Raw genomic sequence first — 27,855 nt, forward strand, 5'->3', positions numbered from 1 at the left:
ATCGCGGGAGGAGGTGGCAAGTGAATCTCACTCCTGGGTTCTCGAGGATTTCTCTGTGCTACCTGAGCATTAGCATGCCCTGCATACCTTAGCATTGCCTGGAAATTTCTACAATCCTTCTGCAGATGTCCTGACTGTCTTTTTCCGTTGCTGTCGAGGAAAAAATGCATCTGACACGGCCCGTTCATCATCTCTTCGGGAGACACGAAAGGTCTCTGAAACCTTGGTCCGCTATTTTGCCTATTGTTTCGAGAGTCATCTCTATTGTCGCCTCATTGCTCATTGCTTCTCTGGTAATCATCTCTGTTGTTTCCTCCGATGCTTGCTCGAAAGCCAGCCGAGATTTGACCTGGAGCGTCATAGCTCGAGTACTGCCGAGGAAATCATCGCCTTGGTTGATAATTTCGACCGCGGTCTTCCTCTAGCGACCTATGCCGTTTGTTGTGAACAGCATCTTCTCCATCTGCCCATCTGTTTGCTATTTCCATTAATGCGGATACTGTCTTTGGATTGGTCCTCCCCAAATCCTCGACAAAATCTCCACGCCTGATCCCTGCGACAAACGCATCTATTGCTCTCTCGTCAGATATATTTTCTGCCGAGTTTTTGATGATATTCCACCTTTGGATATATTTTCTCATTGGCTCGTCCGGCTTTTGTCGGCACGCTCTTAGCTCCTCTAAAGATGCAGGTTTTTTACATGTGGACCGGAAGTTCTTGACGAACACGTCCTCGAAGCTATCCCAGCTGTCGATAGATCCTGGAGGAAGTTTCTTTATCCAAGATCGTGCGGCTCCACTCAAATGCACTTGGATGCTTTGCATAGCTGCTGCTCTGGTTCCTCCTGTGAGCTTTACTGTCTCGAGATAGTCAACTAGCCAATCCTCTGGATCTTGGAGGCCGTCGAATTTCTTGAAGTTATCAGGTAACTTGAATCCCGAAGGGACTCGAGTTTTTCGAACTCTCCTTGTGAAGCATGGCAAACCACACATATCCTCGTCGTTTAGCTCTGGGGACTGCCGATTTTCCCTTCTGCTTTGTGATACGTCTCCGACGTATCGATAATTTCTTATGTTCCATGCCACATTATTGATGATATCTACATGTTTTATGCACACTTTATGTCATATTCATGCATTTTCTGGAACTAACCTATTAACAAGATGCCGAAGTGCCGATTCTTTGTTTTCTGCTGCTTTTGGTTTCGTAAATCCTAGTAACGAAATATTCTCGAATCGGACGAAATCAACGCCCAGGTTCCTATTTTGCCCGGAAGCATCCGTAACACCCGAGAGCCGCGAGGGAAGCCACAGGGGCCCCACACCACACCCTGGCGCGGCCAGAGGGGGGGCCGCGCCGCCCTATGGTGTGGTGGCCCCAGGCCCCCTCCGAGGCTGCCCTTCCGCCTATTTAAAGCCTCCGTCGCGAAAACCCTATCACGTTCGACGAAACCCACAGAAACCTTCCAGAGCCGCCGCCACCGCGACGCCAAGATCTGGGGGACAGGAGTCTCTGTTCCGGCACGCTGCCGGAACGGGGAAGTGCCCCCGGAAGGCTTCTCCATCGACACCGCTGCCATCTCCACCGCCATCTTCATCACCGCTGCTGCTCCCATGAGGAGGGAGTAGTTCTCCATCGAGGCTCGGGGCTGTACCGGTAGCTATGTGGTTCATCTCTCTCCTATGTACTTCAATACAATAATCTCATGAGCTGCCTTACATGATTGAGATTCATATGATGATGCTTGTAATCTAGATGTCGTTATGCTAGTCAAGTGAATTTTACTTATGTGATCTCCGGAGACTCCTTGTCCCACGTGTGTAAAGGTGACAGTGTGTGCACCGTGTGGGTCTCTTAGGCTATATTTCACAGAATACTTATTCACTGTTATGAATGGCATAGTGAAGTGCTTATTTATATCTCTTTATGATTGCAATGTATTTTGTATCACAATTTATCTATGTGCTACTCTAGCAATGTTATTAAAGTAGTTTTATTCCTCCTGCACGGTGTAATGGTGACAGTGTGTGCATCCGTGTTAGTACTTGGTTTATGCTATGATTATGATCTCTTGTAGATTATGAAGTTAACTATTGCTATGATAGTATTGATGTGTATTATTCCTCCTACATAGCATGAAGGTGACAGTGTGCATGCTATGCTAGTACTTGGTTTAGTCGAATTGATCTTTCATGCACTCTAAGGTTATTTAAATATGAACATTGAATTGTGGAGCTTGTTAACTCCGGCATTGAGGATTCGTGTAATCCTACGCAATGTGTTCATCATCCAACAAGAGTGTAGAGTATGCATTTATCTATTCTGTTATGTGATCAATGTTGAGAGTGTCCACTAGTGAAAGTGTAATCCTGATGTCTACGTTCCCCCTCCTTTCCTGTAGACAGTGTTGGGCCTCCAAGAGCAGAGGTTTGTAGAACAGCAGCAAGTTTTCCCTTAAGTGGATACCCAAGGTTTATCGAACTCAGGGAGGAAGAGGTCAAAGATATCCCTCTCATGCAACCCTGCAACCACAAAGCAAGAAGTCTCTTGTGTCCCCAACACACCTAATAGGTGCACTAGTTCGGCGAAGAGATAGTGAAATACAGGTGGTATGAATATATATGAGCAGTAGCAACGGTGCCAGAAAATAGCTTGCTGGCGTGTAGTTGATGGTGGTAGTATTGCAGCAGTAGTAACGCAGTAAAACAGTAAACAAGCAGCGGTGATAGCAGTATTTAGGAACAAGGCCTAGGGATTACACTTTCACTAGTGGACACTCTCAACATTGATCACATAACAGAATAGATAAATGCATACTCTACACTTTTGTTGGATGATGAACGCATTGCGTAGGATTACACGAACCCTCAATGCCGGAGTTAACAAGCTCCACAATTTGTTCATATTTAGTAACCTTATAGTGTAAGATAGATCAAAAGACTAAACCAAGTACTAACATAGCATGCACACTATCGCCTTCATGCATATGTAGGAGGAATAGATCACATCAATACCATCATAGTAATAATTAACTCCACAATCTACAAGAGATCATGATCATAGCCTACGACAAGAACCACACGGTGCACACACTAGTCACCTTTACACACGTGCAGGAGGAATAGAACTACTTTAATAACATCACTAGAGTAGCACATAGATAAATTGTGATACAAAACTCATATGAATCTCAATCATGTAAAGCAGCTCATGAGATTATTGTATTGAGGTACATGGGAGAGAGATGAACCACATAGCTACAGCGAAGCCCTCAGCCTCAGGGGTGAATTACTCCCTCCTCATCATGGGGGCAGCGATGGCGGTGAAGATGGCGGTGAAGACGGCGGTGGAGATGGCTCCGGGGGCAATTCCCCGTCCGGCAGGGTGCTGGAACAGAGAGTTCTGTCCCCCGAATTGGAGTTTCGCGATGGCGGCGGCGCCCCTGGAGTCTTTCTGGAGTTTCGTCAATTGGTGTCGAGGTTTTAGGTCACGACGGCTTAAATAGGCGAAGAATCGGAGTCGGAGGGGGCCTGGGCTGGCCACACCATAGGGGGGCGCGCCCCCCTTGGGCCGCGCCACCCTAGGGTGTGGGGCCCCCCTGGCACTCCTCCGACTCTCCTTCGGTGTTCTGGAGCCTTCCGGGAAAAATAGGAGGTTTGGCGTTGATTTCGTCCAATTCCGAGAATATTGCCCGAACAGCCTTTCTGGAACCAAAAACAGCAGAGAAAACAGCAACTGGCCTCTCGGCATCTCGTCAATAGGTTAGTTCCGGAAAACGCATAAAAATGATATAAAGTGTGAACAAAACATGTTGGTATTGTCATAAAACAAGCATGGAACATCGGAAATTATAGATACGTTGGAGACGTATCAGCATCCCCAAGCTTAGTTCCTACTCGTCCTCGAGTAGGTAAACGATAAAAGATAATTTCTGAGGTGACATGCTACCAACATAATCTTAATCATACCATTGTAAAGCATATGAGATGAATGCAGCGATTTGAAACAATGTAAATGCAATGAGTAAACAATTGAATCATATAGCAAAGACTTTTCATGAATAGTACTTTCGAGACAAGCATCAACAAGTCTTGCATAAGAATTACTCATAAAGCAATAAATTCTTAGTAAAGGTATTGAAGCAACACAATGGAAGATTAAGTTTCAGCGGTTGCTTTCAACTTGTAACATGTATATCTCATAGATAGTTGTCAATGCAGAGCAATATAACAAATGCAATAAGCAAGTATGTAAGAATCAATGCACAGTTCACACAAATGTTTGCTTCTTGAGGTGGAGAGAAATAGGTGAACTGACTCAACAAGAATGGTCCTTCAAAGAGGAAAGCATCGATTGCTATATTTGTGCTAGAGCTTTGGTTTTGAAAACATATAGAGAGCATAAAAAATAAAGTTTTGAGAGGTGTTTGTTGTTGTCAACGAATGGTAATGGGTACACTAACTACCTCGCCAACCGGACTTCCAAGAGCGGCTCCCATGAATTATTTTATTTTTGGGTGGCACTCCTTCCAACCTTTCTTTCACAAACCGTGGCTAACCGAATCCTCGGGTGCCTGCCAACAATCTCATACCATGAAGGAGTGCCTTTTTATTTTAGTTTTATTATGATGACACTCCTCCCAACCTTTGCTTACACAAGCCATGGCTAACCGAATCCTTCGGGTGCCGTCCAACAATCACATACCATGGAGGAGTGTCTATTTTTGTTAATTAATTTGGGACTGGGAATCCCATTGCCAGCTCTTTTTGCAAAATTATTGGATAAGCGGATGTGCCACTAGTCCATATGAGAGTCCGTCAAAAGTAAATGACAAGGTTGAAAGCTAAACACCACATACTTCCTCATGAGCTATAAAACATTGACACAAATCAGAGGTGATACATTTTGAATTGTTTAAAGGTAGCACTCAAGCAATTTACTTTGGAATGGCAGGAAATACCACATAGTAGGTAGGTATGGTGGACACAAATGGCATAGTGGTTGGCTCAAGGATTTTGGATGCATGAGAAGTATTCCCTCTCGATACAAGGCTTAGGCTAGCAAGGTTGTTTGAAGCAAACACAAGTATAAACCGGTACAGCAAAACTCACATAAAAGACATATTACAAGCATTATAAGACTATACATCGTCTTCCTTGTTGTTCAAACATCTTTACTAGAAAATATCTAGACTCTAGAGAAACCACTCATGCAAACCAAATTTTAACAAGCTCTATGTATTTCTTCACTAATAGGTGCAAAGTATATGATGCAAGAGCTTAAACAAGAGCACAACAATTGCCAAGTATCACATTACCCAAGACATTATAGCAATTACTACATGTAGCATTTTCCAATTCCAACCATATAACAATTAACGAAGTAGTTTCAACCTTCGCCATGAATATTATGAGCTAAGAACACATGTGTTCATACGAACCAGCGGAGCGTGTCCCTCTTCCACACAAGCATTTATTCAAACAAAAACAAAAACAAGAAACATACAGACGCTCCAAGTAAAGCACATAAGATGTGACCGAATAAAAATATAGTTTCAAGAGAAGGGACCTGATAATTTGTCGATGAAGAAGGGGATGCCTTGGGCATCCCCAAGCTTAGACGCTTGAATCTTCTTAGAATATGCAGGGGTGAACCACCGGGGCATCCCCAAGCTTAGAGCTTTCACTCTTCTTGATCATAGCATATCATCCTCCTCTCTTGACCCTTGAAAACTTCCTTCACACCAAACTTCTCATAAACTTCATTAGAGGGGTTAGTACATAATCAAAAACTCACATGTTCAGAGGTGACACAATCATTCTTAACACTTCTGGACATTGCCCAAAGCTACTGGAGTTTAATGGAACAAAGAAATCCATCCCACATAGCAAAAGAGGCAATGCGAAATAAAAGGCAGAATCTGTTAAAACAGAGCAGTCCGTAAAGACGAATTTCTAATAAATACTTCCGTTGCTCAAATCAGAAAACTCAAAACTAATGAAAGTTGCGTATATATCTGAGGAACACGCACGTAAATTGGCATATTTTTCTGATTTTTCTACAGAGAGAAAATCCCAGATTCGTGACAGATAGAAATCTGTTTCTGCGCAGAAATCCAAATCTAGTATCAACCTTCGATTAGAGGCTTTACTTGGCACAACAAAACACAAAACTAAGATAAGGAGAGGTTGCTACAGTAGTGAACAACTTCCAAGACACAAAATAAAAACAAATTACTGTAGCAAAATAACACATGGGTTATCTCCCAAGAAGTTCTTTCTTTATAGCCATTAAGATGGGCTCAGCAGTTTTAATAATCCATTCGCGGGAAATAGTATTTGAAGCAAAAGAGAGCTTCAAGAGGCAAATTCAAAACAAATTTAAGTCTAACATGCTTCCTATGAAGAGGAATCTTGTACACAAATGAATTCATGAAGAACAAAGTGACAAGCATAAGAGGATAAAACACGAGTAACTTCAAGATTCTCAACATAAAGAGGGGAAACTTAATATTATTAAGATGCATATAACCATATTTCCCTCTCTCATAATAACTTTCAGTAGCATCATTGATGAAATCCACAATATACCCATCACTTAAAACATTCTTATCATGGTTCATATGCATAGAAGTATCATTAAATTTGGCATAAGAAGAGTTATTCTCATTAATAGTAATTGGAGCAAGATTATTATCAAGAATTTGAACATGGTAAACAAGTTGCCTATTAAGGGGATTGTTTTTGGTAATCCAATCATGACTATGACAAGTTTCATAAGGATAGTTAGAACCTATATCATAGCATTCTTTATAATAATCATCAAAGATCGGAGGCACAGTGTCATCATATGAAATAGAATAGTTATCCTTCACAATCGGTTTATCTGTGTCCACACCATTATTGTTATTAGAAGGAGATGTATCAAGAACATAATGACCAGTAGCTAAAGGATTTGCAAACACCTCTTCCCCAAGCTTAGAGCTTTCTATATCATTATGGGAGGAAGCATGGACAGTACTGACACTATGGCAATTATTATCATCATCATTTTCAGAATTAGTTTCCCAGAGATTTGCGATATCAAAAGTAGTGTGCTCATTCAAATCATGATTGCTAATGTATGTAAAGGGCATAGGAAGATCATCATATTCAGATTCATTATCACAATAATCATTAGGAGCAACATACTTTCGGTTACCTAGCGTTATCTCATTCACGCGGGGATACGCCGTTACCTCTTTCTTTTTATTCTCCTTCTTCTTCTTCTTCTTCTTCTTCTTTCCCTTCTTCTTCGTTCCCTTCTTCTTCTTCTCCTCCTTCTCCTCGTTCCCTTCTTTAGGAGGAAGAGGCTTGAAGGGTGGCTTGTCCGCATAACCTGATTTACTTTCAGAAACAATAGAAGAAACTTGGGAGAATCCCTCCTTTTCATTAATTAGTTGAAAACACACAGCAGTCCTATCATATTTTGGCAAGGTGTCATCTTCTAAAATATTTTGTATGTAAGTATTTGTATGGCTATTATCAATGCAATAAGAAAAACACCCATGCAGGACATCATCAATATCAAGATCACTCATATGTAACAAAGAGATTTTTCTCGACAATTCTTCACACCCCAAAAATAAAGTAAGTTCATCATGCTGATTAGGAGTAATTTCATCATCACAATACAAATTTGCAGCACTCATTGGGTTCAATATATCACTGGAGGAGCATTGAAAATTAAAATGACCCACTTCATGGCAAACTTCACAAATAAAAGGATAGAGGGCACAAACTTTTTTACCAAGATCATCTAGAGCCCTAAACCACTTTCTAGTTTTTTCATTAGCATGATGGATACAATATTCATCTTTGATTTGATTAATTCCACAAGATCTATGTATTCCACAAAAATTAACATGCTTATAGGAAATAGCATTCTTAGGAGTTTGAGCATGCTTATTGCAATAATTAACAACAATTTCATTCTTCATGCAAGCCTCTTTAAAAGGTTCATGATACTTATCAAAATTATTTTTAGGCAATTCGAAATGAGAAGCAAAGGCTTTATAAAGATTTGCAGCAACTTGAGAGTCAAGACCATAAGTAGCACTCATATTTCGAAATTTATCGGTATCCATAAAAGCTTCAATGAATTCATAATCATAATTTATACCTGACTCTTTACCTTCATCGTTCTCCCATCCTTCAGCGTTGTCCTCAATCCGATCAAGGAGGTCCCACCTAGCTTCAACCTCCTTGCTTGTGAAAGATCCCTCCGAACACGCGTCCGTGATAGTCCTTGTGTTGTCCTGAAAGCCTCGCATAAAAATTGTTAACAATAACATTACGGGAGCTCATGAATGGGACATTTGAGCATTAGTGATTTCAATCTCCCCCACGCTTGAGAAATACCCTCTCCATCACGAGGATAAAAGTTATAAATATAATTCCTATCAATATGCACTTCATGCGGAGGATAAAATTTAGAATAAAAGAGAGATGCAATTTCCTCCCAACCAAGAGAATGCCTATTCTCCAACAATTTATACCAATGCGCTGCTTTACTGCAGACAATAAACAGAATAGCTTCTTCCTCACTTCATCCATAGAGATACCTGCACACTTGAATAACCCACATAATTCGTGCAAAAACAGTAAATGATCTCTAGGATGGACAGTTCCATCCCCTTTATAGTGGTTGTCCATAACACGTTCAATAATTTTCATGGGTATTTTATACGGAATACTTTCAGCAGGTGGATTTAAAATATCAGAAGCATTATTAGAGTTATCGCATATGGGAGATAAAGCATTATCAGAACAAATTTTCTCCCCTAAAGATGGGAAGCTAAAAAGACCACAAAAACTAGCTTCCCCAAGCTTAGACTTCTTCATAGCATTAGCAGTAATTGCATTCATACTAATAACATCGCTACTAGCATGCAAATAAGGTTCCATAGGTTTTTAAATTTTCGCATCAAACAATTCTAAATCAGGAAAAAGATTAAAAAGCTCACCAATTTTTTTGTTGTTTTCCATTATGCCTAACTAGTGTAAACAAGAAACAAAAAGTTGCAATTGCAGGATCTAAAGGAAATAGCTTCGAGCACAAACACAATGGCGCCAGAAAAGTACTTTACCTGGAACCGGAGTATGAGTGCCTTTTACCTTTCCTCCCCGGCAACGGCGCCAGAAAAGTGCTTGATGTCTACGTTCCCCCTCCTTTCCTGTAGACAGTGTTGGGCCTCCAAGAGCAGAGGTTTGTAGAACAGCAGCAAGTTTTCCCTTAAGTGGATACCCAAGGTTTATCGAACTCAGGGAGGAAGAGGTCAAAGATATACCTCTCATGCAACCCTGCAACCACAAAGCAAGAAGTCTCTTGTGTCCCCAACACACCTAATAGGTGCACTAGTTCGGCGAAGAGATAGTGAAATACAGGTGGTATGAATATATATGAGCAGTAGCAACGGTGCCAGAAAATAGCTTGCTGGCGTGTAGTTGATGATGGTAGTATTGCAGCAGTAGTAACGCAGTAAAACAGTAAACAAGCAGCGGTGATAGCAGTATTTAGAAACAAGGCCTAGGGATTACACTTTCACTAGTGGACACTCTCAACATTGATCACATAACAGAATAGATAAATGCATACTCTACACTTTTGTTGGATGATGAACGCATTGCGTAGGATTACACGAACCCTCAATGCCGGAGTTAACAAGCTCCACAATTTGTTCATATTTAGTAACCTTATAGTGTAAGATAGATCAAAAGACTAAACCAAGTACTAACATAGCATGCACACTATCGCCTTCATGCATATGTAGGAGGAATAGATCACATCAATACCATCATAGTAATAATTAACTCCACAATCTACAAGAGATCATGATCATAGCCTACGACAAGAACCACACGGTGCACACACTAGTCACCTTTACACACGTGCAGGAGGAATAGAACTACTTTAATAACATCACTAGAGTAGCACATAGATAAATTGTGATACAAAACTCATATGAATCTCAATCATGTAAAGCAGCTCATGAGATTATTGTATTGAGGTACATGGGAGAGAGATGAACCACATAGCTACAGCGAAGCCCTCAGCCTCAGGGGTGAATTACTCCCTCCTCATCATGGGGGCAGCGATGGCGGTGAAGATGGCGGTGAAGACGGCGGTGGAGATGGCTCCGGGGGCAATTCCCCGTCCGGCAGGGTGCCGGAACAGAGAGTTCTGTCCCCCGAATTGGAGTTTCGCGATGGCGGCGGCGCCCCTGGAGTCTTTCTGGAGTTTCGTCAATTGGTGTCGAGGTTTTAGGTCACGACGGCTTAAATAGGCGAAGAATCGGAGTCGGAGGGGGCCTGGGCTGGCCACACCATAGGGGGGCGCGCCCCCCCCTTGGGCCACGCCACCCTAGGGTGTGGGGCCCCCCTGGCACTCCTCCGACTCTCCTTCGGTGTTCTGGAGCCTTCCGGGAAAAATAGGAGGTTTGGCGTTGATTTCGTCCAATTCCGAGAATATTGCCCGAACAGCCTTTCTGGAACCAAAAACAGCAGAAAACAGCAACTGGCCTCTCGGCATCTCGTCAATAGGTTAGTTCCGGAAAATGCATAAAAATGATATAAAGTGTGAACAAAACATGTTGGTATTGTCATAAAACAAGCATGGAACATCGGAAATTATAGATACGTTGGAGACGTATCAAATCCCTAGGCCTTGTTCCTAAATACTGCTATCGCTGCTTGTTTACTGTTTTACTGCGTTACTACTGCTGCAATACTACCACCATCAACTACACGCCAGCAAGCTATTTTCTGGTGCCGTTGCTACTGCTCATATATATTCATACCACCTGTATTTCACTATCTCTTCGCCGAACTAGTGCACCTATTTGGTGTGTTGGGGACACAAGAGACTTCTTGCTTTGTGGTTGCAGGGTTGCATGAGAGGGATATCTTTGACCTCTTCCTCCCTGAGTTCGATAAACCTTGGGTGATCCACTTAAGGAAAAACTTGCTGCTGTTCTACAAACCTCTGCTCTTGGAGGCCCAACACTGTCTACAGGAAAAGGAGGGGGCGTAGACATCAAGCTATTTTCTGGCGCCGTTGCCGGGGAGGAAAGGTAAAAGGTACTCACACTCCGGATCTCGGCTATTAAGCTATTTTTCGGCGCCGTAAGTACTCGAAGCTATTTCCTTTAGATCCTGCAATTGCATCTTTTTGTTTCTTGTTTACACTAGTTTGGCATAATGGACAAAAATGAGCTTCTTATGCTATTTCCTGATTTAAAACATGGATTGTTTGATGCGAAAATTAAAAAACCTATGGAATCTTATTTGCATGCTGGTAGTAATATTAGTATGAACGCTTTGAACACCATTGTTGATAATGATATAGAAAGTTCTAAGCTTGGGGAAGCTGGTTTTCATGATCTTTTTAGTCCCCCAAGCATTGAGGAGAAAATTTTCTTTGATGATACTTTGCCTCCCATATATGATGATTATAATGATAGTGGTCTTTTGGTACCACCTACTATGGAGAGTAAATTTTGTTGTGATTATACTATGCCTCCAACACTTGATGAGAATAATAATGATAGGTACTTTGTTGAATTTGCTCCCACTATTACTAATAAAATTGATTATGCTTATGTGGAGAGTAATAATTTTATGCATGAGACTCATGATAAGAATGCTTTATGTGATAGTTATATTGTTGAGTTTGCTCATGTTGCTACTGAAAGTTATTATGAGAGAGGAAAATATGGTTGTAGAAATTTTCATGTTACTAAAACACCTCTCTATGTGCTGAAATTTTTCAAGCTACACCTGTTTTATCTTTCTATTCTTGTTGCATTATGCTTTATGAATTTGTTTATTTACAAGATTCCTATGCATAGGAAGCATGTTAGGCTTAAATTTGTTTTGAACTTGCTTCTTGATGCTCTCTTTCGCTTCAACTACTATTTCTTATGAGTACATCATTAAAACTGCTGAGCCCATCTTAATGGCTATAAAGAAAGAACTTCTTGGGAGATAACCCATGTGTTATTTTGCTACAGTACTTTGTTTTATATTTGTGTCTTGGAAGTTGTTTACTACTGTAGCAACCTCTCCTTATCTTAGTTTTGTGTTTTGTTGTGCCAAGTGAAGCCTCTAATCGAAGGTTGATACTAGATTTGGATTTCTGCGCAGAAACAGATTTCTATCTGTCACGAATCTGGGCTGTTTTCTCTGTAGAAAAATCAGAAAAATATGCCAATTTACGTGCGTGTTCCTCAGATATGTACGCAACTTTCATTAGTTTTGAGTTTTCTGATCTGAGCAACGGAAGTATTTACTAAAAATTCGTCTTTACGGACTGTTCTGTTTTGACAGATTCTGCCTTTTATTTCGCATTGCTTCTTTCGCTGTGTTGGGTGGATTTCTTTGTTCCATTACCTTCCAGTAGCTTTGAGCAATGTCCAGAAGTGTTAAGAATGATTGTGTCACCTCTGAACATGTGAGTTTTTGATTATGTACTAACCCCTCTAATGAAGTTTATGAGAAGTTTGGTGTGAAGGAAGTTTTCAAGGGTCAAGAGAGGAGGATGATATACTATGATCAAGAAGAGTGAAAGCTCTAAGCTTGGGGATGCCCCGGTGGTTCACCCCTGCATATTCTAAGAAGACTCAAGCGTCTAAGCTTGGGGATGCCCAAGGCATCCCCTTCTTCATCGACAATATTATCAGGTTCCTCCCCTGAAACTATATTTTTATTCCATCACATCTTATGTGCTTTGCTTGGAGCGTCGGTTTGTTTTTGTTTTTGTTTTGTTTGAATAAAATGGATCCTAGCATTCACTTTATGGGAGAGAGACACGCTCCGCTGTAGCATATGGATAAGTATGTCCTTAGTTTCTACTCATAGTATTCATGGCGAAGTTTCTTCTTCGTTAAATTGTTATATGGTTGGAATTGGAAAATGATACATGTAGTAATTTGCTATAATGTCTTGGGTAATGTGATACTTGGCAATTGTTGTGCTCATGTTTAAGCTCTTGCATCATATGCTTTGCACCTATTAATGAAGAAATACATAGAGCATGTTAAAATTTGGTTTGCATATTTGGTTTCTCTAAGGTCTAGATAATTTCTAGTATTGAGTTTGAACAACAAGGAAGACGGTGTAGAGTCTTATAATGTTTACAATATGTCTTTTATGTGAGTTTTGCTGCACCGGTTCATCCTTGTGTTTGTTTCAAATAAGCCTTGCTAGCCTAAACCTTGTATCGAGAGGGAATACCTCTCATGCATCCAAAATACTTGAGCCAACCACTATGCCATTTGTGTCCACCATACCTACCTACTACATGGTATTTCTCCGCCATTCCAAAGTAAATTGCTTGAGTGCTACCTTTAAAATTCCATCATTCACCTTTGCAATATATAGCTCATGGGACAAATAGCTTAAAAACTATTGTGGTATTGAATATATAATTATGCACTTTATCTCTTATTAAGTTGCTTGTTGTGCGATAACCATGTTCACTGGGGACGCCATCAACTACTCTTTGTTGAATTTCATGTGAGTTGCTATGCATGTTCGTCTTGTCTGAAGTAAGAGAGATCTACCACCTTATGGTTAAGCATGCATATTGTTAGAGAAGAACATTGGGCCGCTAACTAAAGCCATGATCCATGGTGGAAGTTTCAGTTTTGGACATACATCCTCAATCTCATATGAGAAAATTATTAATTGTTGTTACATGCTTATGCATAAAAGAGGAGTCCATTATCTGTTGTCTATGTTGTCCCGGTATGGATGTCTAAGTTGAGAATAATCAATAGCGAGAAATCCAATGCGAGCTTTCTCCTTAGACCTTTGTACAGGCGGCATAGAGGTACCCCTTTGTGACACTTGGTTAAAACATGTGCATTGTGATGATCCGGTAGTCCAAGCTAATTAGGACAAGGTGCGGGCACTATTAGTATACTATGCATGAGGCTTGCAACTTGTAAGATATAATTTACATGATACATATGCTTTATTACTACCGTTGACAAAATTATTTCATGTTTTCAAAATCAAAGCTCTAGCACAAATATAGCAATCGATGCTTTTCCTCTATGGAGGACAATTCTTTTACTTTCAATGTTGAGTCAGTTCACCTATTTCTCTCCACCTCAAGAAGCAAACACTTGTGTGAACTGTGCATTGATTCCTACATATTTGCTTATTGCACTTATTATATTACTCTATGTTGACAATATCCATGAGATATACATGTTACAAGTTGAAAGCAACCGCTGAAACTTAATCTTCCTTTGTGTTGCTTCAATGCCTTTACTTTGATTTATTGCTTTATGAGTTAACTCTTATGCAAGACTTATTGATGCTTGTCTTGAAGTGCTATTCATGAAAAGTCTTTGCTTTATGATTCACTTGTTTACTCATGACATATACATTGTTTTGATCGCTGCATTCACTACATATGCTTTACAAATAGTATGATCAAGATTATGATGGCATGTCACTCCAGAAATTATCTTTGTTTATCGTTTACCTGCTCGGGACGAGCAGAAACTAAGCTTGGGGATGCTGATACGTCTCCGACGTATCGATAATTTCTTATGTTCCATGCCACATTATTGATGATATATACATGTTTTATGCACACTTTATGTCATTATTGATGATATATACATTATTGAGGAACTAACCTATTAACAAGATGCCGAAGTGCCAGTTGCTGTTTTCTGCTGTTTTTGGTTTCAGAAATCCTAGTAACGAAATATTCTCGGAATCGGACGAAATCAACGCCCAGGTTCCTATTTTGCCCGGAAGCATCCAGAACACCCGAGAGCCGCCAGAGGGAAGCCCTGGGGGCCCCACACCACACCCTAGCGCGGCCAGAGGGGGGGCCGCGCCGCCCTATGGTGTGGTGGCCCCTGTGCCCTCCGAGGCTGCCCTTCCGCCTATTTAAAGCCTCCGTCGCGAAAACCCTATCACGCGCGACGCAACCCACAGAAACCTTCCCGAGCCGCCGCCACCGCGACGCCCCGAGCTGGGGGCCACGAGTCTCTGTTCCGGCACGCTGCCGGAACAGGGAAATGCCCCCGGAAGGCTTCTCCATCGACACCGCTGCCATCTCCACCGCCATCTTCATCACCGCTGCTGCTCCCATGAGGAGGGAGTAGTTCTCCATCGAGGCTCGGGGCTGTACCGGTAGCTATGTGGTTCATCTCTCTCCTATGTACTTCAATACAATAATCTCATGAGCTGCCTTACATGATTGAGATTCATATGATGATGCTTGTAATCTAGATGTCGTTATGCTAGTCAAGTGAATTTTACTTATGTGATCTCCGGAGACTCCTTGTCCCACGTGTGTAAAGGTGACAGTGTGTGCACCGTGTGGGTCTCTTAGGCTATATTTCACAGAATACTTATTCACTGTTATGAATGGCATAGTGAAGTGCTTATTTATATCTCTTTATGATTGCAATGTATTTTGTATCACAATTTATCTATGTGCTACTCTAGCAATGTTATTAAAGTAGTTTTATTCCTCCTGCACGGTGTAATGGTGACAGTGTGTGCATCCGTGTTAGTACTTGGTTTATGCTATGATTATGATCTCTTGTAGATTATGAAGTTAACTATTGCTATGATAGTATTGATGTGTATTATTCCTCCTACATAGCATGAAGGTGACAGTGTGCATGCTATGCTAGTACTTGGTTTAGTCGAATTGATCTTTCATGCACTCTAAGGTTATTTAAATATGAACATTGAATTGTGGAGCTTGTTAACTCCGGCATTGAGGATTCGTGTAATCCTACGCAATGTGTTCATCATCCAACAAGAGTGTAGAGTATGCATTTATCTATTCTGTTATGTGATCAATGTTGAGAGTGTCCACTAGTGAAAGTGTAATCCCTAGGCCTTGTTCCTAAATACTGCTATCGCTGCTTGTTTACTGTTTTATCACAAGCATTACTGCTGCAATACTACCACCATCAACTACACGCCAGCAAGCTATTTTCTGGTGCCGTTGCTACTGCTCATATATATTCATACCACCTGTATTTCACTATCTCTTCGCCGAACTAGTGCACCTATTTGGTGTGTTGGGGACACAAGAGACTTCTTGCTTTGTGGTTGCAGGGTTGCATGAGAGGGATATCTTTGACCTCTTCCTCCCTGAGTTCGATAAACCTTGGGTGATCCACTTAAGGGAAAACTTGCTGCTGTTCTACAAACCTCTGCTCTTGGAGGCCCAACACTGTCTACAGGAAAAGGAGGGGGCATAGACATCACTTTGTCGTGCTCTGTCGACCCTTGCTTGTGCTGCCGTGTCCCTTGCTCCACTTGGTCCTTCGGGAACTGCTGCTGTTGCTGCCGCAGGTCGTGGGCTATTTTGCCTTGCTTCTCCTTCGGGAGGTGTTGACGCAAATGCCGTTCCCATGGCTCCAACTCCTGCCATCGCCATGTTGTACAGTGCCTCCCTTGGATCTCCTAGGGGTGGCCTGGATGCAAGGATGAAAGCTTGTGTCACCATATACCCAGCTTCTGGTGTCTTGGGGATGATGTTCCCTCTCGTGTCTATCGACATAAAAGACATGTCGAGGTTTTGAACCAAGTGCTCTCTTTCTCCTTCAGGTACGTTTTGTAACCTTGATCTTGCTCTGTTCCGAGCTTCCCTGTGGCTATCACCCGAAGTTCTAGATTGTCGACTCAGCTCTGCCCTTCGCCTACTTGAAGCGGAGGCTGCCTCCTTTCTTCTGTTTAACTCAGCTGTCTGTTTTTCCAATTCCCTTGCAGCTCGTGCGAGCCTATATTGATATGCTTGTAACTCTTCTGGCGTGGTTGTGGTGGCCATTGGTTCTGAGCCATCCATAGCTCTTGCGGCTCTATCCCATGCTGCTTGCGGAAGTTGGACTCTATCTCGCGGCTGTGGCCCGATATATTTATTGCCTAGGCCTCGTCGCAAATCAGAGGGATCGACGTATGGATTTCCCAAATCGTCGAAAGCCTCAGATGTTTCCTCCTGGTCACGGCTTGGCTCTCCGATGACATAAATCTGATGATACTTTGTATTCAGATCTATGCTGGGTTTGGTGACACCATCATGAAGATTGGCGAAGACCTTGCCCACTGTAGTGGATTTGTCGATGAAGTTGAAGCTGTCGACACTGCTTGAGTCATCGCTTATATAGAAGTCCGCAGATGACTCAAACGACATGTTGCTGAAGATCTTGGCAAGTTTTTCTCTTGCCCTGGTGCTGATGAAGCGTGACGTCGAAGTTTCTTCCTCTCCTGATTCGGTTGACGATGTATAACTTGAAAAATCGGAATCGACCGCCGACGATCCCGACGAAATCGGAATTTCGACACGATACGATCCCTCTTTCTCGACGCGAAAGTGAAATCTTCCGAACGTCATCTCCATAGGCTCCTCCAGATACGCATATGCATCCAAACGGGAGGGCGGGTGAGGAACAAAATCGACAAGACCAGTTGCGATCTGTTTACCTCGATCCATCGCGTTGCTTGCGGTTGATGAAGTCGACGATCTTGAACGTGCCATCGAGATCGGATCCTTGACGCCTCTAGTTCCCACAGACGGCGCCAATTGACAAGGTATTAACTTGTCAATGCCTACGGGTTGTAGACTAGGGTTTAGTTGGAAGTAGAGGGCAAGTAGATCTCGAAGGTTTCAGCCGAAAAGTACTCGACGATTATGAAACTAGGGTTTGAGAAACAATGATTCGATGCCTGCTTTGTCCCTCGACTCCCCCTTATATAGGAGGCGGAGCCGAGGGATTCGTATTGTACAAGTTACAGAGTCCGGGAAGGTTTCTAACTCATCCCGCAAGATTACAAATAATGCTTCCTATTACAACTCTAGCTTTCCTTAACAATATCTTGAGCTTCTGAATCTTCTTATTCTTCGGGTAGTGGGCCTTCAGTAAACCCCGGGTACTATCTTCGGCAGGCCCATTAGAGATGCCTATGTCACCGAGCATGTCAGGAATATAAGGATGCTAACGGACGAGATCCCCCCACCCCCTATACAACATGTGTAGCGTGCCGGTGTGCCAAGTCACACAAGTGTTCGTCGATGAGCCGACTTTGGTCCGGCCCACTAACACGTACAGTACTATCAATATTTCTATTAATTTCAAAATATACTCCCTTAGTTCTCAAATATAAGATTTTTTTTGGCATTACAAGTTAAAACATCAAAGTGTATTATATTAAGCAACTAAGGTAGTGCATCAATAATTAATTATATATGTTTAATAAATACAAATATTGCAAAAACGTAAAAAATAGTAACAAGTTACAAATAAATTACTCATATATTAAAAAATAATGTTAATGTATATTAAAAATAGTTCATGCATCGAAAAGAAATGTTGATGTGCTAAAAAACACTTGTATCAACACAAACGTTTGTGTACTTCCAAAAAACCATCGCGCATTTATAAATTTACATACATTTCACAAGGATATGTTTTGAAAAAAATGCTGACTCCTTACAGACATATTCATGGGTCTCTAAAAATGATAAATGGTTCTAAAAGAATGTTCATGGCTTAAAAAAAGATAAATAAAAATAAGAGCGAAAAAGGAGAAAACAAATAAGTAACAAAAAAAGTAGAAATGAGAAAAGTGAAAATATTCATGCATTCTTGAAAAATGAAATAAAATGAAAAGATGCATTAATGGGCCCAGCCCATCTGGGGCTGGGTGTACGTCTTGTGGAAGCTATACCTAGCTATAAACGATAGATAATGATTGTGAACAAGATAGCCCACATGCCACAACAGGCTAGAATAGGAGGACATTGTCTCGCAGATCCTCGTCGGCTTAGATATCGAGTACAACCTGGTTGTCTCGGCAATGTTCTTTTAGAGTTTATTTTTTGTACTGTACAAGTTTTATATTGCGTGCAGGTCTTCGCGATGGCACTGCGGCCCGACGCAATGGTAGCCACTGGATATTTTCACCGACAAGCGGATGTCAATTCCTATTCTTCACCTTGCCACGTGCCAAATCGCCATTGGGTCGCGTCCTATTTGGGTCCTTCTAATGTTTAGGGTTACTAGGACAATTGCCCGTGCGTTGCATCGGGAAAACAAAATATGAAGATAGATGGTTCCAATTTTTCTGGCACAAGCATGGTGACTTAAAGTTTTTGAACACCTCATACTATATACAAGGATTTCTTATCATTCTTATTAACCCTGCAAGAACCAATGCACATACTATATAGTGGCATTTTTATCCCTCGTACTAACACTTTGAGAACCAACAAAACGTGTCCTATCCCTTCCTTTCCTTTTTACCCTTATCAACCAGAGAAGATGTACCCAAAAATTATGAGTCTACCATTCATATTTTTGAAAACCGGGCTCCATGTAGCCCGAGCTCCAAAATGCCCTGCTCAAGAAATAGTACTCTCTAAATCATATCAAAGCATTTTAGTTAATTTTTTCATACAAAATGGACAAGCTCTACTCCTGCTTGGGCTTCCGCAGTTCTGCTCATAGTTTCCAAGAGAGGCCTGCAAAATAATTACATTAGTTGCTTTGAACAAGCGACTAAAGTAAAGATTCAGTCAGCTCATTTTGAAGGACTTGCAGAAAAACCAAGGATCCAGATCTTGACAACAATTTGCAGAAGGTTTCACAAACAAAGTTCAGAGTCATCCTAAATACCCATCAGCTACGGACGCAATGGTGTGTCAAGAACTTAAGTAGAATTCACATAAATCACATCTACTACTTCCTAGAGCAAGCAATGTAAGAGTCATTCAATCTGAAATCTACAGAAGTTTTTACTATCAAATGGAGTAGTACATTTTAGAAGACATCCAGACCGATGTAGATTTGAATAAGTAATTTAGGCGATGCAACTATCTGAAAAGGAGGCAGACGATATGGCCACCCGCACAAAATTTTCATCTCAGAAATTAAGCCCATATTTTGCATGTCTTCATCGTACCAACATTGAAAGGAGAAAACCTAACTAATCAGGCATCCATAAGATAGATGAGTATCAGCAAAAAAAAAAGGAATACTTACATATCAACAATAGAGGAGCTGACGAGTCTCCTCTCCAAAGAATATCCATAGTCAGCAAAAAGCACACTCATGGCCACAATCATTAAACATTTCCATCTCGTTTTCTCCACACCATACTAAATCACTCACACATACACATCAAGTAGCCACTCCTGCAAATACAACACGCAGTCATGGAAATTCTCAGCATCGAAGCTTGTAGCATCTTGTGCCCTCTTCGCATGAACTGAATCCAATGTCGATGTGAAGACATGCTAACAAAATGAATGGGAGGGCAGGCTGTGCATGCGCACCCACTCGTCCCCACGTTCCTCACCGGTGTGGATTGTCACATGGCGCTGGTCTTGTTTAACACTCAGCTTGGCCTTGTCAAGCCCTTGTGCAAGTGCTGCCTGACACTAAAAAAACACGAAATTTAAGAAAATGGTGAAATACCATGGATAGCTTCTTAAAAGGTGACAATAATTTGAAATAACAAACCTATTCATGCTGGGTTGCTCGAATATGATATTCTCTTCACATGAAAAAACAAACAATAAGTCGCTAAGTTTAGAAAAATTATATATGATGCAATCACAACACATGACTATAAACATGCACAATTATGCTTAAGCTATATATTCACAAACTTAACAGTGCATGGTTCGTAGGTCTAAATGTTGATATCATAGTTCTAGTGACCTCATTGAAGTGTTGACCAAAGAGGTGTAATTCTGTGATCCAATAGTCATTGGTAATCCATAAAATGGGTAGAACAGTAGCTGCTATGAATCTAGAGCTCACTCAGCATTCCAGCACCCGTATTGCTTCCTGGATACAGACCATATTTCAAGTTCGTACTCCAAAAGGCAGACGCATTAGGCTGATGGCGAAAAATCAGCTATATATTGACAAACTTAACTGTGCATGGTTCGTAGGTCTAAATGATATCATAGTTCTAGTGACCTCACTGAAGTGTTGACCAAAAAAGTGTAATTATGTGATCTAATAGTCATGGGTAATCCATAAAAAGGGTAGAACAGCGGCTGCTATGAATCTAGAGCTCAATCAGCCTTCCAGCACCCATATTGCTTCCTGGATACAGATCATCCGAGTCACAATAGATGTATGTATCCACGGTTGTTCTTAAAATGGCCAGAAACTGGGCACTCACTTGATACCGTAAAACCATTTATACTTTCGACCAATACCACACAATCTATTAAGTAATTACACCTTATTAACCTGTAAAATAAAAAAAAAGTGGTGAAATATTTCTCAGACTAAATGTACCCCATCAAACTTCTAAAATGTAAACAAGAGGTAGCTGATCTGATCCCATTTACACAAAGGGTGCGATGCATTTTCTGCCAAATCACTCTACCATAATAACTCCAACCATGAACTAAAAGATAAAGCATGCGTAAATCCTTATGAATTTTTAGAGTTAAATGAGTGACCTCCAGCATCAGATATACCTGAAACTTTGATAGAGTATATATTAGTTTCTCAAAGTCCAAGGAAGATTCACGTGCTAGCAATTACATCTTTAGTAACATGGTCAACCATGAAATTATGCAGGCCGTGGAGCACACAGGAAGTGCGCTAAAAAACTTAGTATACAAGCATGGAATGTCAAACTGGAGTATAACTATTTTGGAAATTCCAAAACATAAATGCATAGTATAGCGTAATGTGAGCTACCTTCCAAATTTTCAATGCCAGATGAAGGAAAAGGCGGTCGAAGGACTAATATATGGTTAAGGTACAAAATGCATACCGGGTATCAGTGCCAGATAATGATATGTGAACCCATCCCACTGGCTTCGAAAAGTCGACCATTTTAATTTCCTGGAAGTAAATATAATGTTCGAGAGGAAGCACAGGAAGTACAATAATGCAATCTTCCAAACATAAAACCAGTTAGTGGCATAGCACACATGACACATTATACAAGATTCAGTGCTAGATGGATGTAACAGTAGTATAAACTTAGCAATAGTATATGAAATAAGCAAAACATACGAATTATGTCTGGCCCAGGCCCCAATCCCACCCCTGGTTTCTGCACACTTCCTGATGCATAGAAAATGTTGGGCACGTACACGCTAACTTGACACAACCCCGATAGAATTCGGTCCAATCCTGCGCATCGCACCGCAGATTATACATTATATTATACGGCACATTATACTATCATTCTGAATTCCCACTGTCCATAATAGGCTACTCTACCAGTTTGTGTATATTGTACATATCATCATTCTGAAAGAAAGAGCACAAGCAGGTAGTTCCTATCCAACGAGAGAGTGGTCGGAAAAAGTCAACTTCAGAAGCCCGAGATAGGAAAAGCGAGCACTGAAAACGTAAGATATCGGGCATCTGCACATACACTAAGGCAGGAGGCGCAGAAGGTCTCAGAGTAGTAGCCGCCTTCCGGGTACGGCTTCTGAGCCTACATTTAATTTGATTTAGTCCAACTTGCAGGCATTATATCCACTATCATAAGACAATAATTTATTAGATGATTTCTTTTTTTATAGCAGTGGAATTCTTAGAGTGAAATATTGACACTGTACCACAAAGCATAGTGTTTTACATCATCGCTTTTCTTGCTGGGGACCTCCAGCTTACAAGAACTCTTCAAACTGATAGAACATAAATGAAAAGAAAATGGAGCACATACTTCCGGATACTCTGCCTCAAGATTAGACAGCCCAGCTCGTTTTGACTATCTCTATAGTATAGCTTGTCCTTTTCAGCAGAGAAAACTGGAGCACATATCTTTGCCTTCACAGTTTTCAGCTTCTCCTTTCCAGCAGAGAAAAATTCACCGCACACTATCTCTATAGTATAGCTTGTAGAGAAAACCATAATCACTCCGAGAACACAAAGAGAGGAACTTCTGTGAACTCGCCGAGTTATTTTGGTAAAAACAATACACCGGAAACCCAAGAAAGTACATTACTGCGGAACTAACTTTTCCAACCTTTATTTACACTGTCTTCCGGCAAGTTGCATATTACTTAAGCTATAACAAATCACAAATCTAAACAAATTTGTTTTTAGCAAATTTGATGAAATTGAAGGTCATCAGAGCAAATATATATGTGCCCCTTTGATTGCATTTCAGTTTAATCCATAAGGCAAAATTCCAATGAAGTAGCACCCAGAACTTTCCAGTATTGGAGATTGAAAGAAAAAAAAAGTTAATGTCACAATGTCACTTGAGGAGTACATGGCACTTGGTCACTGAAATTGGCTTTGAACATGAATAATCCTATCTTTTTTTGTTTGGCCTACCAGATAAAAAATATTTTACTCCTATTTGCCAGTGTTGTTATATAAATTATTTGTAAAACTGAAAGAATAAAGAGGATTATTCATAATAGTTTGAACTATTGAACGATGAAGCACCACTGCTCCAGATAAATTGTAATATTTTACTCGTATTTGCCAGTGTATAAACATGAGTGTCTACATAATAGTTTGAACTATTGAACGATGAAGCACCACTGCTCCAGATAAATTCATAATGGTGGTGTTGGAATGATCCAATTGCCAAGCGCTCCAGCTGAAACCTTACCATTCGCCGGCTAACAGACTCAAACCGCCAGAAGCCCGTAACAGCCAGGCAAAAAAATTATAAGCACGAACAGATTCTCTCAACTCCAACTAACATCAACCAAAGCAAACCTTGGTCTACAAAAGGAAACACTGCAAGCGAGCCTCACCTGGAATGCCAGAAAGTTGAGCATGTGGCAGCATCACCAGCAGGCAAAGAGGCGCTGACAGTCATAGTCGTCGATGTGGACGGTGGACACGTCGCGGTGGCACAGAGAGCCGGCGTGCATCAACCTGTTGAACAAAGTACGATGATACAGGTAGCTTAATTTTTCACGGACAACAATAATGATATCTTGCTGTAGATCTACGGATGCGAGAGAGCTACAATCCCGCACTTTTCAAAAGCATATATTAATTGGATTAACCTAGAGACTACGGAACTATGGCTGTTTGGTAACATGCAGTTCTCCAGTGACCAGTTGCCTCCACATTCATCTCACAACCCTCAAATGGCAGTAAATTGTAAGCACAAGCAAGTCTTGTCAGCTCCAGCCAACCCCACCAAGCGGGATTAGACTGCGGTATTACACAAAATAGACAGCATGAGATCTGATGGCAGGCAAAATTAGAGAGGCCCACCTTCTGAAGTAACAACACACCAATTTTGAGAATGCACTCATGTGTTAAATTGACAAGTATGATTAACATAGAATAATCACCTTGACCTGTTCATAGAGCTCCTTTTCCCAAGCCGGCGTTGCATCCCATGGAGAAGACCAGCAGGCAGCTGCAGATGCTCGGGGAGGAGGCGGTCATCCAGGGGAACCGATAGTCTGGGCGGCGCTATGGAGGCAGACATGTCGACCTGTTGTGTTGCCCAGCTCCATGGTGACCCGTACGGGGGGAGGTGCGGGGGAGAGGAGATGGCCCTTCCAATCGCGGTCTGCCCTTCACACTTCCCGTCTCTCTCCCCGGGGCGGATCTGGTGGACGTGGATCTGGGGGTGGGAGGGTCAGGGTTTGCCCTGGATCCGGTCTCAAGCTTTGCGATGAGACCCATGTCCATGGCCACTGCCGGCCAAGGAGGGCAGACGGAAAGGGAAGATAGAGATGAGTGGAAGCACCTCGACGGCGGTTTTCCATGCTAGCCGCTGGCCCTCGGTGAGGCGGTGGACGGAGGAGGCCGCAGGTGCGGCCCGACGATGTGGATCTAGGGGAGCCGGTGTGGACGGGAGGAGGGGGGTTTCGTGGGTAGCGGCCACCTTGGGTCTGGACAGTCTGGGGTAGCGGGACAAACATAGCATGTACCGGTTCGATGGCAATGTGTAGTAGTATGTTAATTGGTGGGAGGGCAAAATAGTAAAAAGCCTAACCGATGGACAAAAGACGACGAACGTATTGGTCGTAGTGTTGGATGGGGCAGAATAAGGAACACATTCGTTCTTTTTAAATAGTGTAGATGACTGTTGGATGGAAGAAATATGACTTTTGCTTCGGTGTCTCCTTTTACAAACTTTTGACACCAGAGCACACCTTAAAAAATATTATGTCACTTTTCTCAATAATGACTGTAGCAAGTTTGCTCGGATTTATTTGCTCATAAATACAAGTTTCCGGAAAATTTCATGATGAAGTTACAATACTACTACTGTACTACAGATTTTGAATGAAGAACTCGGCAAAAGCTAGTCCATGACCAGATAAGGCGCGCGCCACTACCACCACACGCGCAGAGTCCAGGAAAACCCATCGATGGGCATGGGGACACTGCCCGTCGCCCACAAGCTCTCGCTCGCCTCCCCCTTCCTCCCGCGGCACCGGAGGGCCTGTCGCTCCCCCGTCCAGCACTGCCGGCGCCGGCGGCATGGAGCGGTGGTGGCGTACATGGAGCCGGACCCGAACTCGCCGGCGGCCATCCTGGGGCGCATCGTCGGGGCCCTCCCCGTGGTGGGCCTCGTGGCGCGCATCCTGAGCGACGACGGCGGCGTCGGCGGCGACACCGTCGACTTCGCCGAGTTCCGGCGCCGCGTCAGCAAGAACTGCACCGTCATGGACTCCCAGGCCTTCTACGACTTCAACGACCGCCGCGGCAAGGTGCGTATACGCCCAGCTCCTTTTTAGAACCACCGCAGCGTTTATCCGGCCGGCGTGCGCTCATGATTGTCACGGTTGAATTGTCGAGCAGGTAGGAGACCCCTTCTATGTGCTGCTGTGCTGCTGGCTGGCCGCCATTGGTGCCGGGCTGCTGAAATCAGAGGAGATCTTGGAAGGCGTGGCTCGGCTCCGCATGTCCAACGACATCGAGTACGAGGAGGAGACCTTCCTCGAGATGATGAAGCTGGCTAGGGAGGTACACATACATGACACATTCACTGTCCCAACTTTTGCAATTTCAGTGCCACACCAGGAAATATCAATCAGTTCATCACTGACCCCTATGACAAAGACATGATCGAACTGCGATGTACATATTGCAGAAACGGGCAAAGTCGAAGGGCCAGGCTCCGCAGGTACCCATGGAGGTGCGCGCGGAGAAGGCGCTGGAGGCCATCTACGTGTGCTGCTTCGGGCAGGACATGGTGGAGCCCGAGGACGAGGAGCTCCTGTGCGCGATGCTGAACGCGGTGTTCCCCTCGGTGGGGAGGCCGGCGGTGGAGAGGATGGTGTCTACTTTGGCCAAGCAGGTGGCCTCCGGGGAGAGGAGGGGCCCCGACGCCAAGGTCGTGTCAAAGGAAGTGGCGGCGCGGCAGCTCAAGGACCTGGAGTTCCTGAAGGAGAACAAGCTGGACTCGATATGAGGAGGGGAACATTTTTGGCAGGCAGATCGATTGGAACTTTCAGTTCGAGGAACAGACGAAGATAATGATTTTTTTTATGTAGGAAGAACCAACTATCGTATGATTGCAACACAGTTTGCACCGTCGATATATGAGTAGCATGCAGGTCATTGCATGATAGAAGATGTGACTTGTGAATGTGAGTTGTGCAACTTGAAAATACTGTTGCGAGATGTGACACACTCTGGATTACATGTTAATGCAGTAGTACATTTGCTATGTCAATGATCAATACTTACCAATTATGTAGCTTGAAAATAAAAATAGAAAGGCATATTTTTCACATAATATTATACTCCCTCTATACCCTCCGCCGCCAACCCTAACCCTCCGCCCCCAACCCTCCGCTGCCGCCGCCGCCGCCGGTAGCGCCGCCGGGGCAAAGTCCCTCGGGGCGTGGCGGCGGCGGGGGCCTTTCCTCGTCGCCGCGTGGAGATCGGTGGCCGGATCCCCACCTCCTCGATGCTTGGCGGAGCAGACGCGCGTGGGATGGGCGACGGCGGCGGCGGCCCTCCTCCCGTCGGTCGTCCTCGGCGGACCGGCCGGCGCGCGGGTGGGATGGGCGGCGCTGCGGTCTCCCTCTTCTCGTCGGCTTCCCGCAGCACTCCGGCAGGGGTTGGTGGTGGGCGGCGGCCAGACCCTCGGTCTGCGCCATGCCATCCACCCCCGCCTCTCGTTGGTGCGTGGAGGCGATCTCGGGCATCTTCCGCGACACGAGGGCGCCCGGGGCAGCAGCCTTGGGTTTGACGAAGGAGGTGGCCTCTTCTTCGCCAGAGAGGGTCGGCCTGCGGTTGGTGGTGGTGGATTTTTGATCTATCATCGCCATCCGGCGGTGAGATGGAGGTGCATGGAAGCCGGCGATGGTGTCGCCGGTGGAGGGTTGGGTTGGCCAGCCCGGGATGGTCACCTACGTGGGGGTCCGGCCTGAATAAAGGCGGCGGTCCTAGGGCCTCTCTTGCGTGAAGAGGAGGACCTACCGGAGGCCTGGACTCGTGATCTGGCCGGAGGGTTGAGTTCCGGAAGGCTCCGCCGGCGAATGTAACAGTGCTTTGCCTGGAGTTTGCTGGATCGGAGATATTCGGTCGTGCGCACCCATGCGTTTATTCCGACCGTTTGGTTCTGGAGGGAGCGGCGCGAAGCTCTTTTTCTGTGTTGACATCAAGTGACTATGGATCCATGATGAAAGTCGGAAGAAGAGAATTTCATGAAGGCCGGAGGGGAGGACTAGCTAAGGGAGGTTCAAGTCTCCGCGCTGTTGAGGGGCTTGTTTGGTGTTCGGGCTTCACAGCAGCGGTATGAAAGTGGGGGGGCGACAACACATGTGAAGCGCAGAGTCCTACCTTTCAGGGTGAAAACCCAAGGTCTGGCCTTAACTGGTTGTGCCTGGCAGTGACCTTGGTGGAGGCATTGT

At 43.3% G+C, this 27,855-nt stretch overlaps 2 protein-coding genes across 21 annotated transcripts; one reads left to right on the plus strand and one right to left on the minus strand.

The window, feature by feature from the left end:
- Window positions 1-20,065: 20,065 nt before the first annotated feature.
- Window positions 20,066-24,926, minus strand: LOC127326418 (uncharacterized). Of its 20 annotated transcripts, XM_051353281.2 has the most exons (7): window positions 24,328-24,910; window positions 23,776-23,899; window positions 22,434-22,496; window positions 21,822-21,892; window positions 20,543-20,576; window positions 20,379-20,460; window positions 20,066-20,214 (listed from the first exon to the last, which is right to left on the minus strand). In XM_051353281.2, exons 2-6 carry the CDS (start codon window positions 23,838-23,840, stop codon window positions 20,418-20,420), a joined length of 276 nt encoding a protein of 91 aa, XP_051209241.1. In that variant the 5' UTR covers window positions 23,841-23,899; window positions 24,328-24,910; the 3' UTR covers window positions 20,066-20,214; window positions 20,379-20,417. The 20 variants fall into 20 exon arrangements, 2 of the variants coding, with proteins under 2 accessions (XP_051209241.1, XP_071681010.1); XR_011750655.1 differs by lacking the exons at window positions 21,822-21,892; window positions 22,434-22,496 and having other exon boundaries at window positions 24,328-24,605; window positions 24,732-24,926; XR_011750651.1 differs by lacking the exon at window positions 22,434-22,496 and having other exon boundaries at window positions 20,066-20,460; window positions 24,328-24,605; window positions 24,732-24,926.
- A 366-nt stretch (window positions 24,927-25,292) lies between these two features.
- On the plus strand, window positions 25,293-26,669 carry LOC127326414 (photosystem I assembly factor PSA3, chloroplastic). The gene is made up of 3 exons (XM_051353275.2): window positions 25,293-25,701; window positions 25,793-25,957; window positions 26,085-26,669. Exons 1-3 carry the CDS (start codon window positions 25,360-25,362, stop codon window positions 26,403-26,405), a joined length of 828 nt encoding a protein of 275 aa, XP_051209235.1. The 5' UTR covers window positions 25,293-25,359; the 3' UTR covers window positions 26,406-26,669.
- The last annotated feature ends 1,186 nt before the right edge of the window (window positions 26,670-27,855 follow it).

This window comes from Lolium perenne, chromosome 1 (assembly GCF_019359855.2).
Source record: "Lolium perenne isolate Kyuss_39 chromosome 1, Kyuss_2.0, whole genome shotgun sequence".
Lineage (NCBI taxonomy): Eukaryota > Viridiplantae > Streptophyta > Magnoliopsida > Poales > Poaceae > Lolium > Lolium perenne.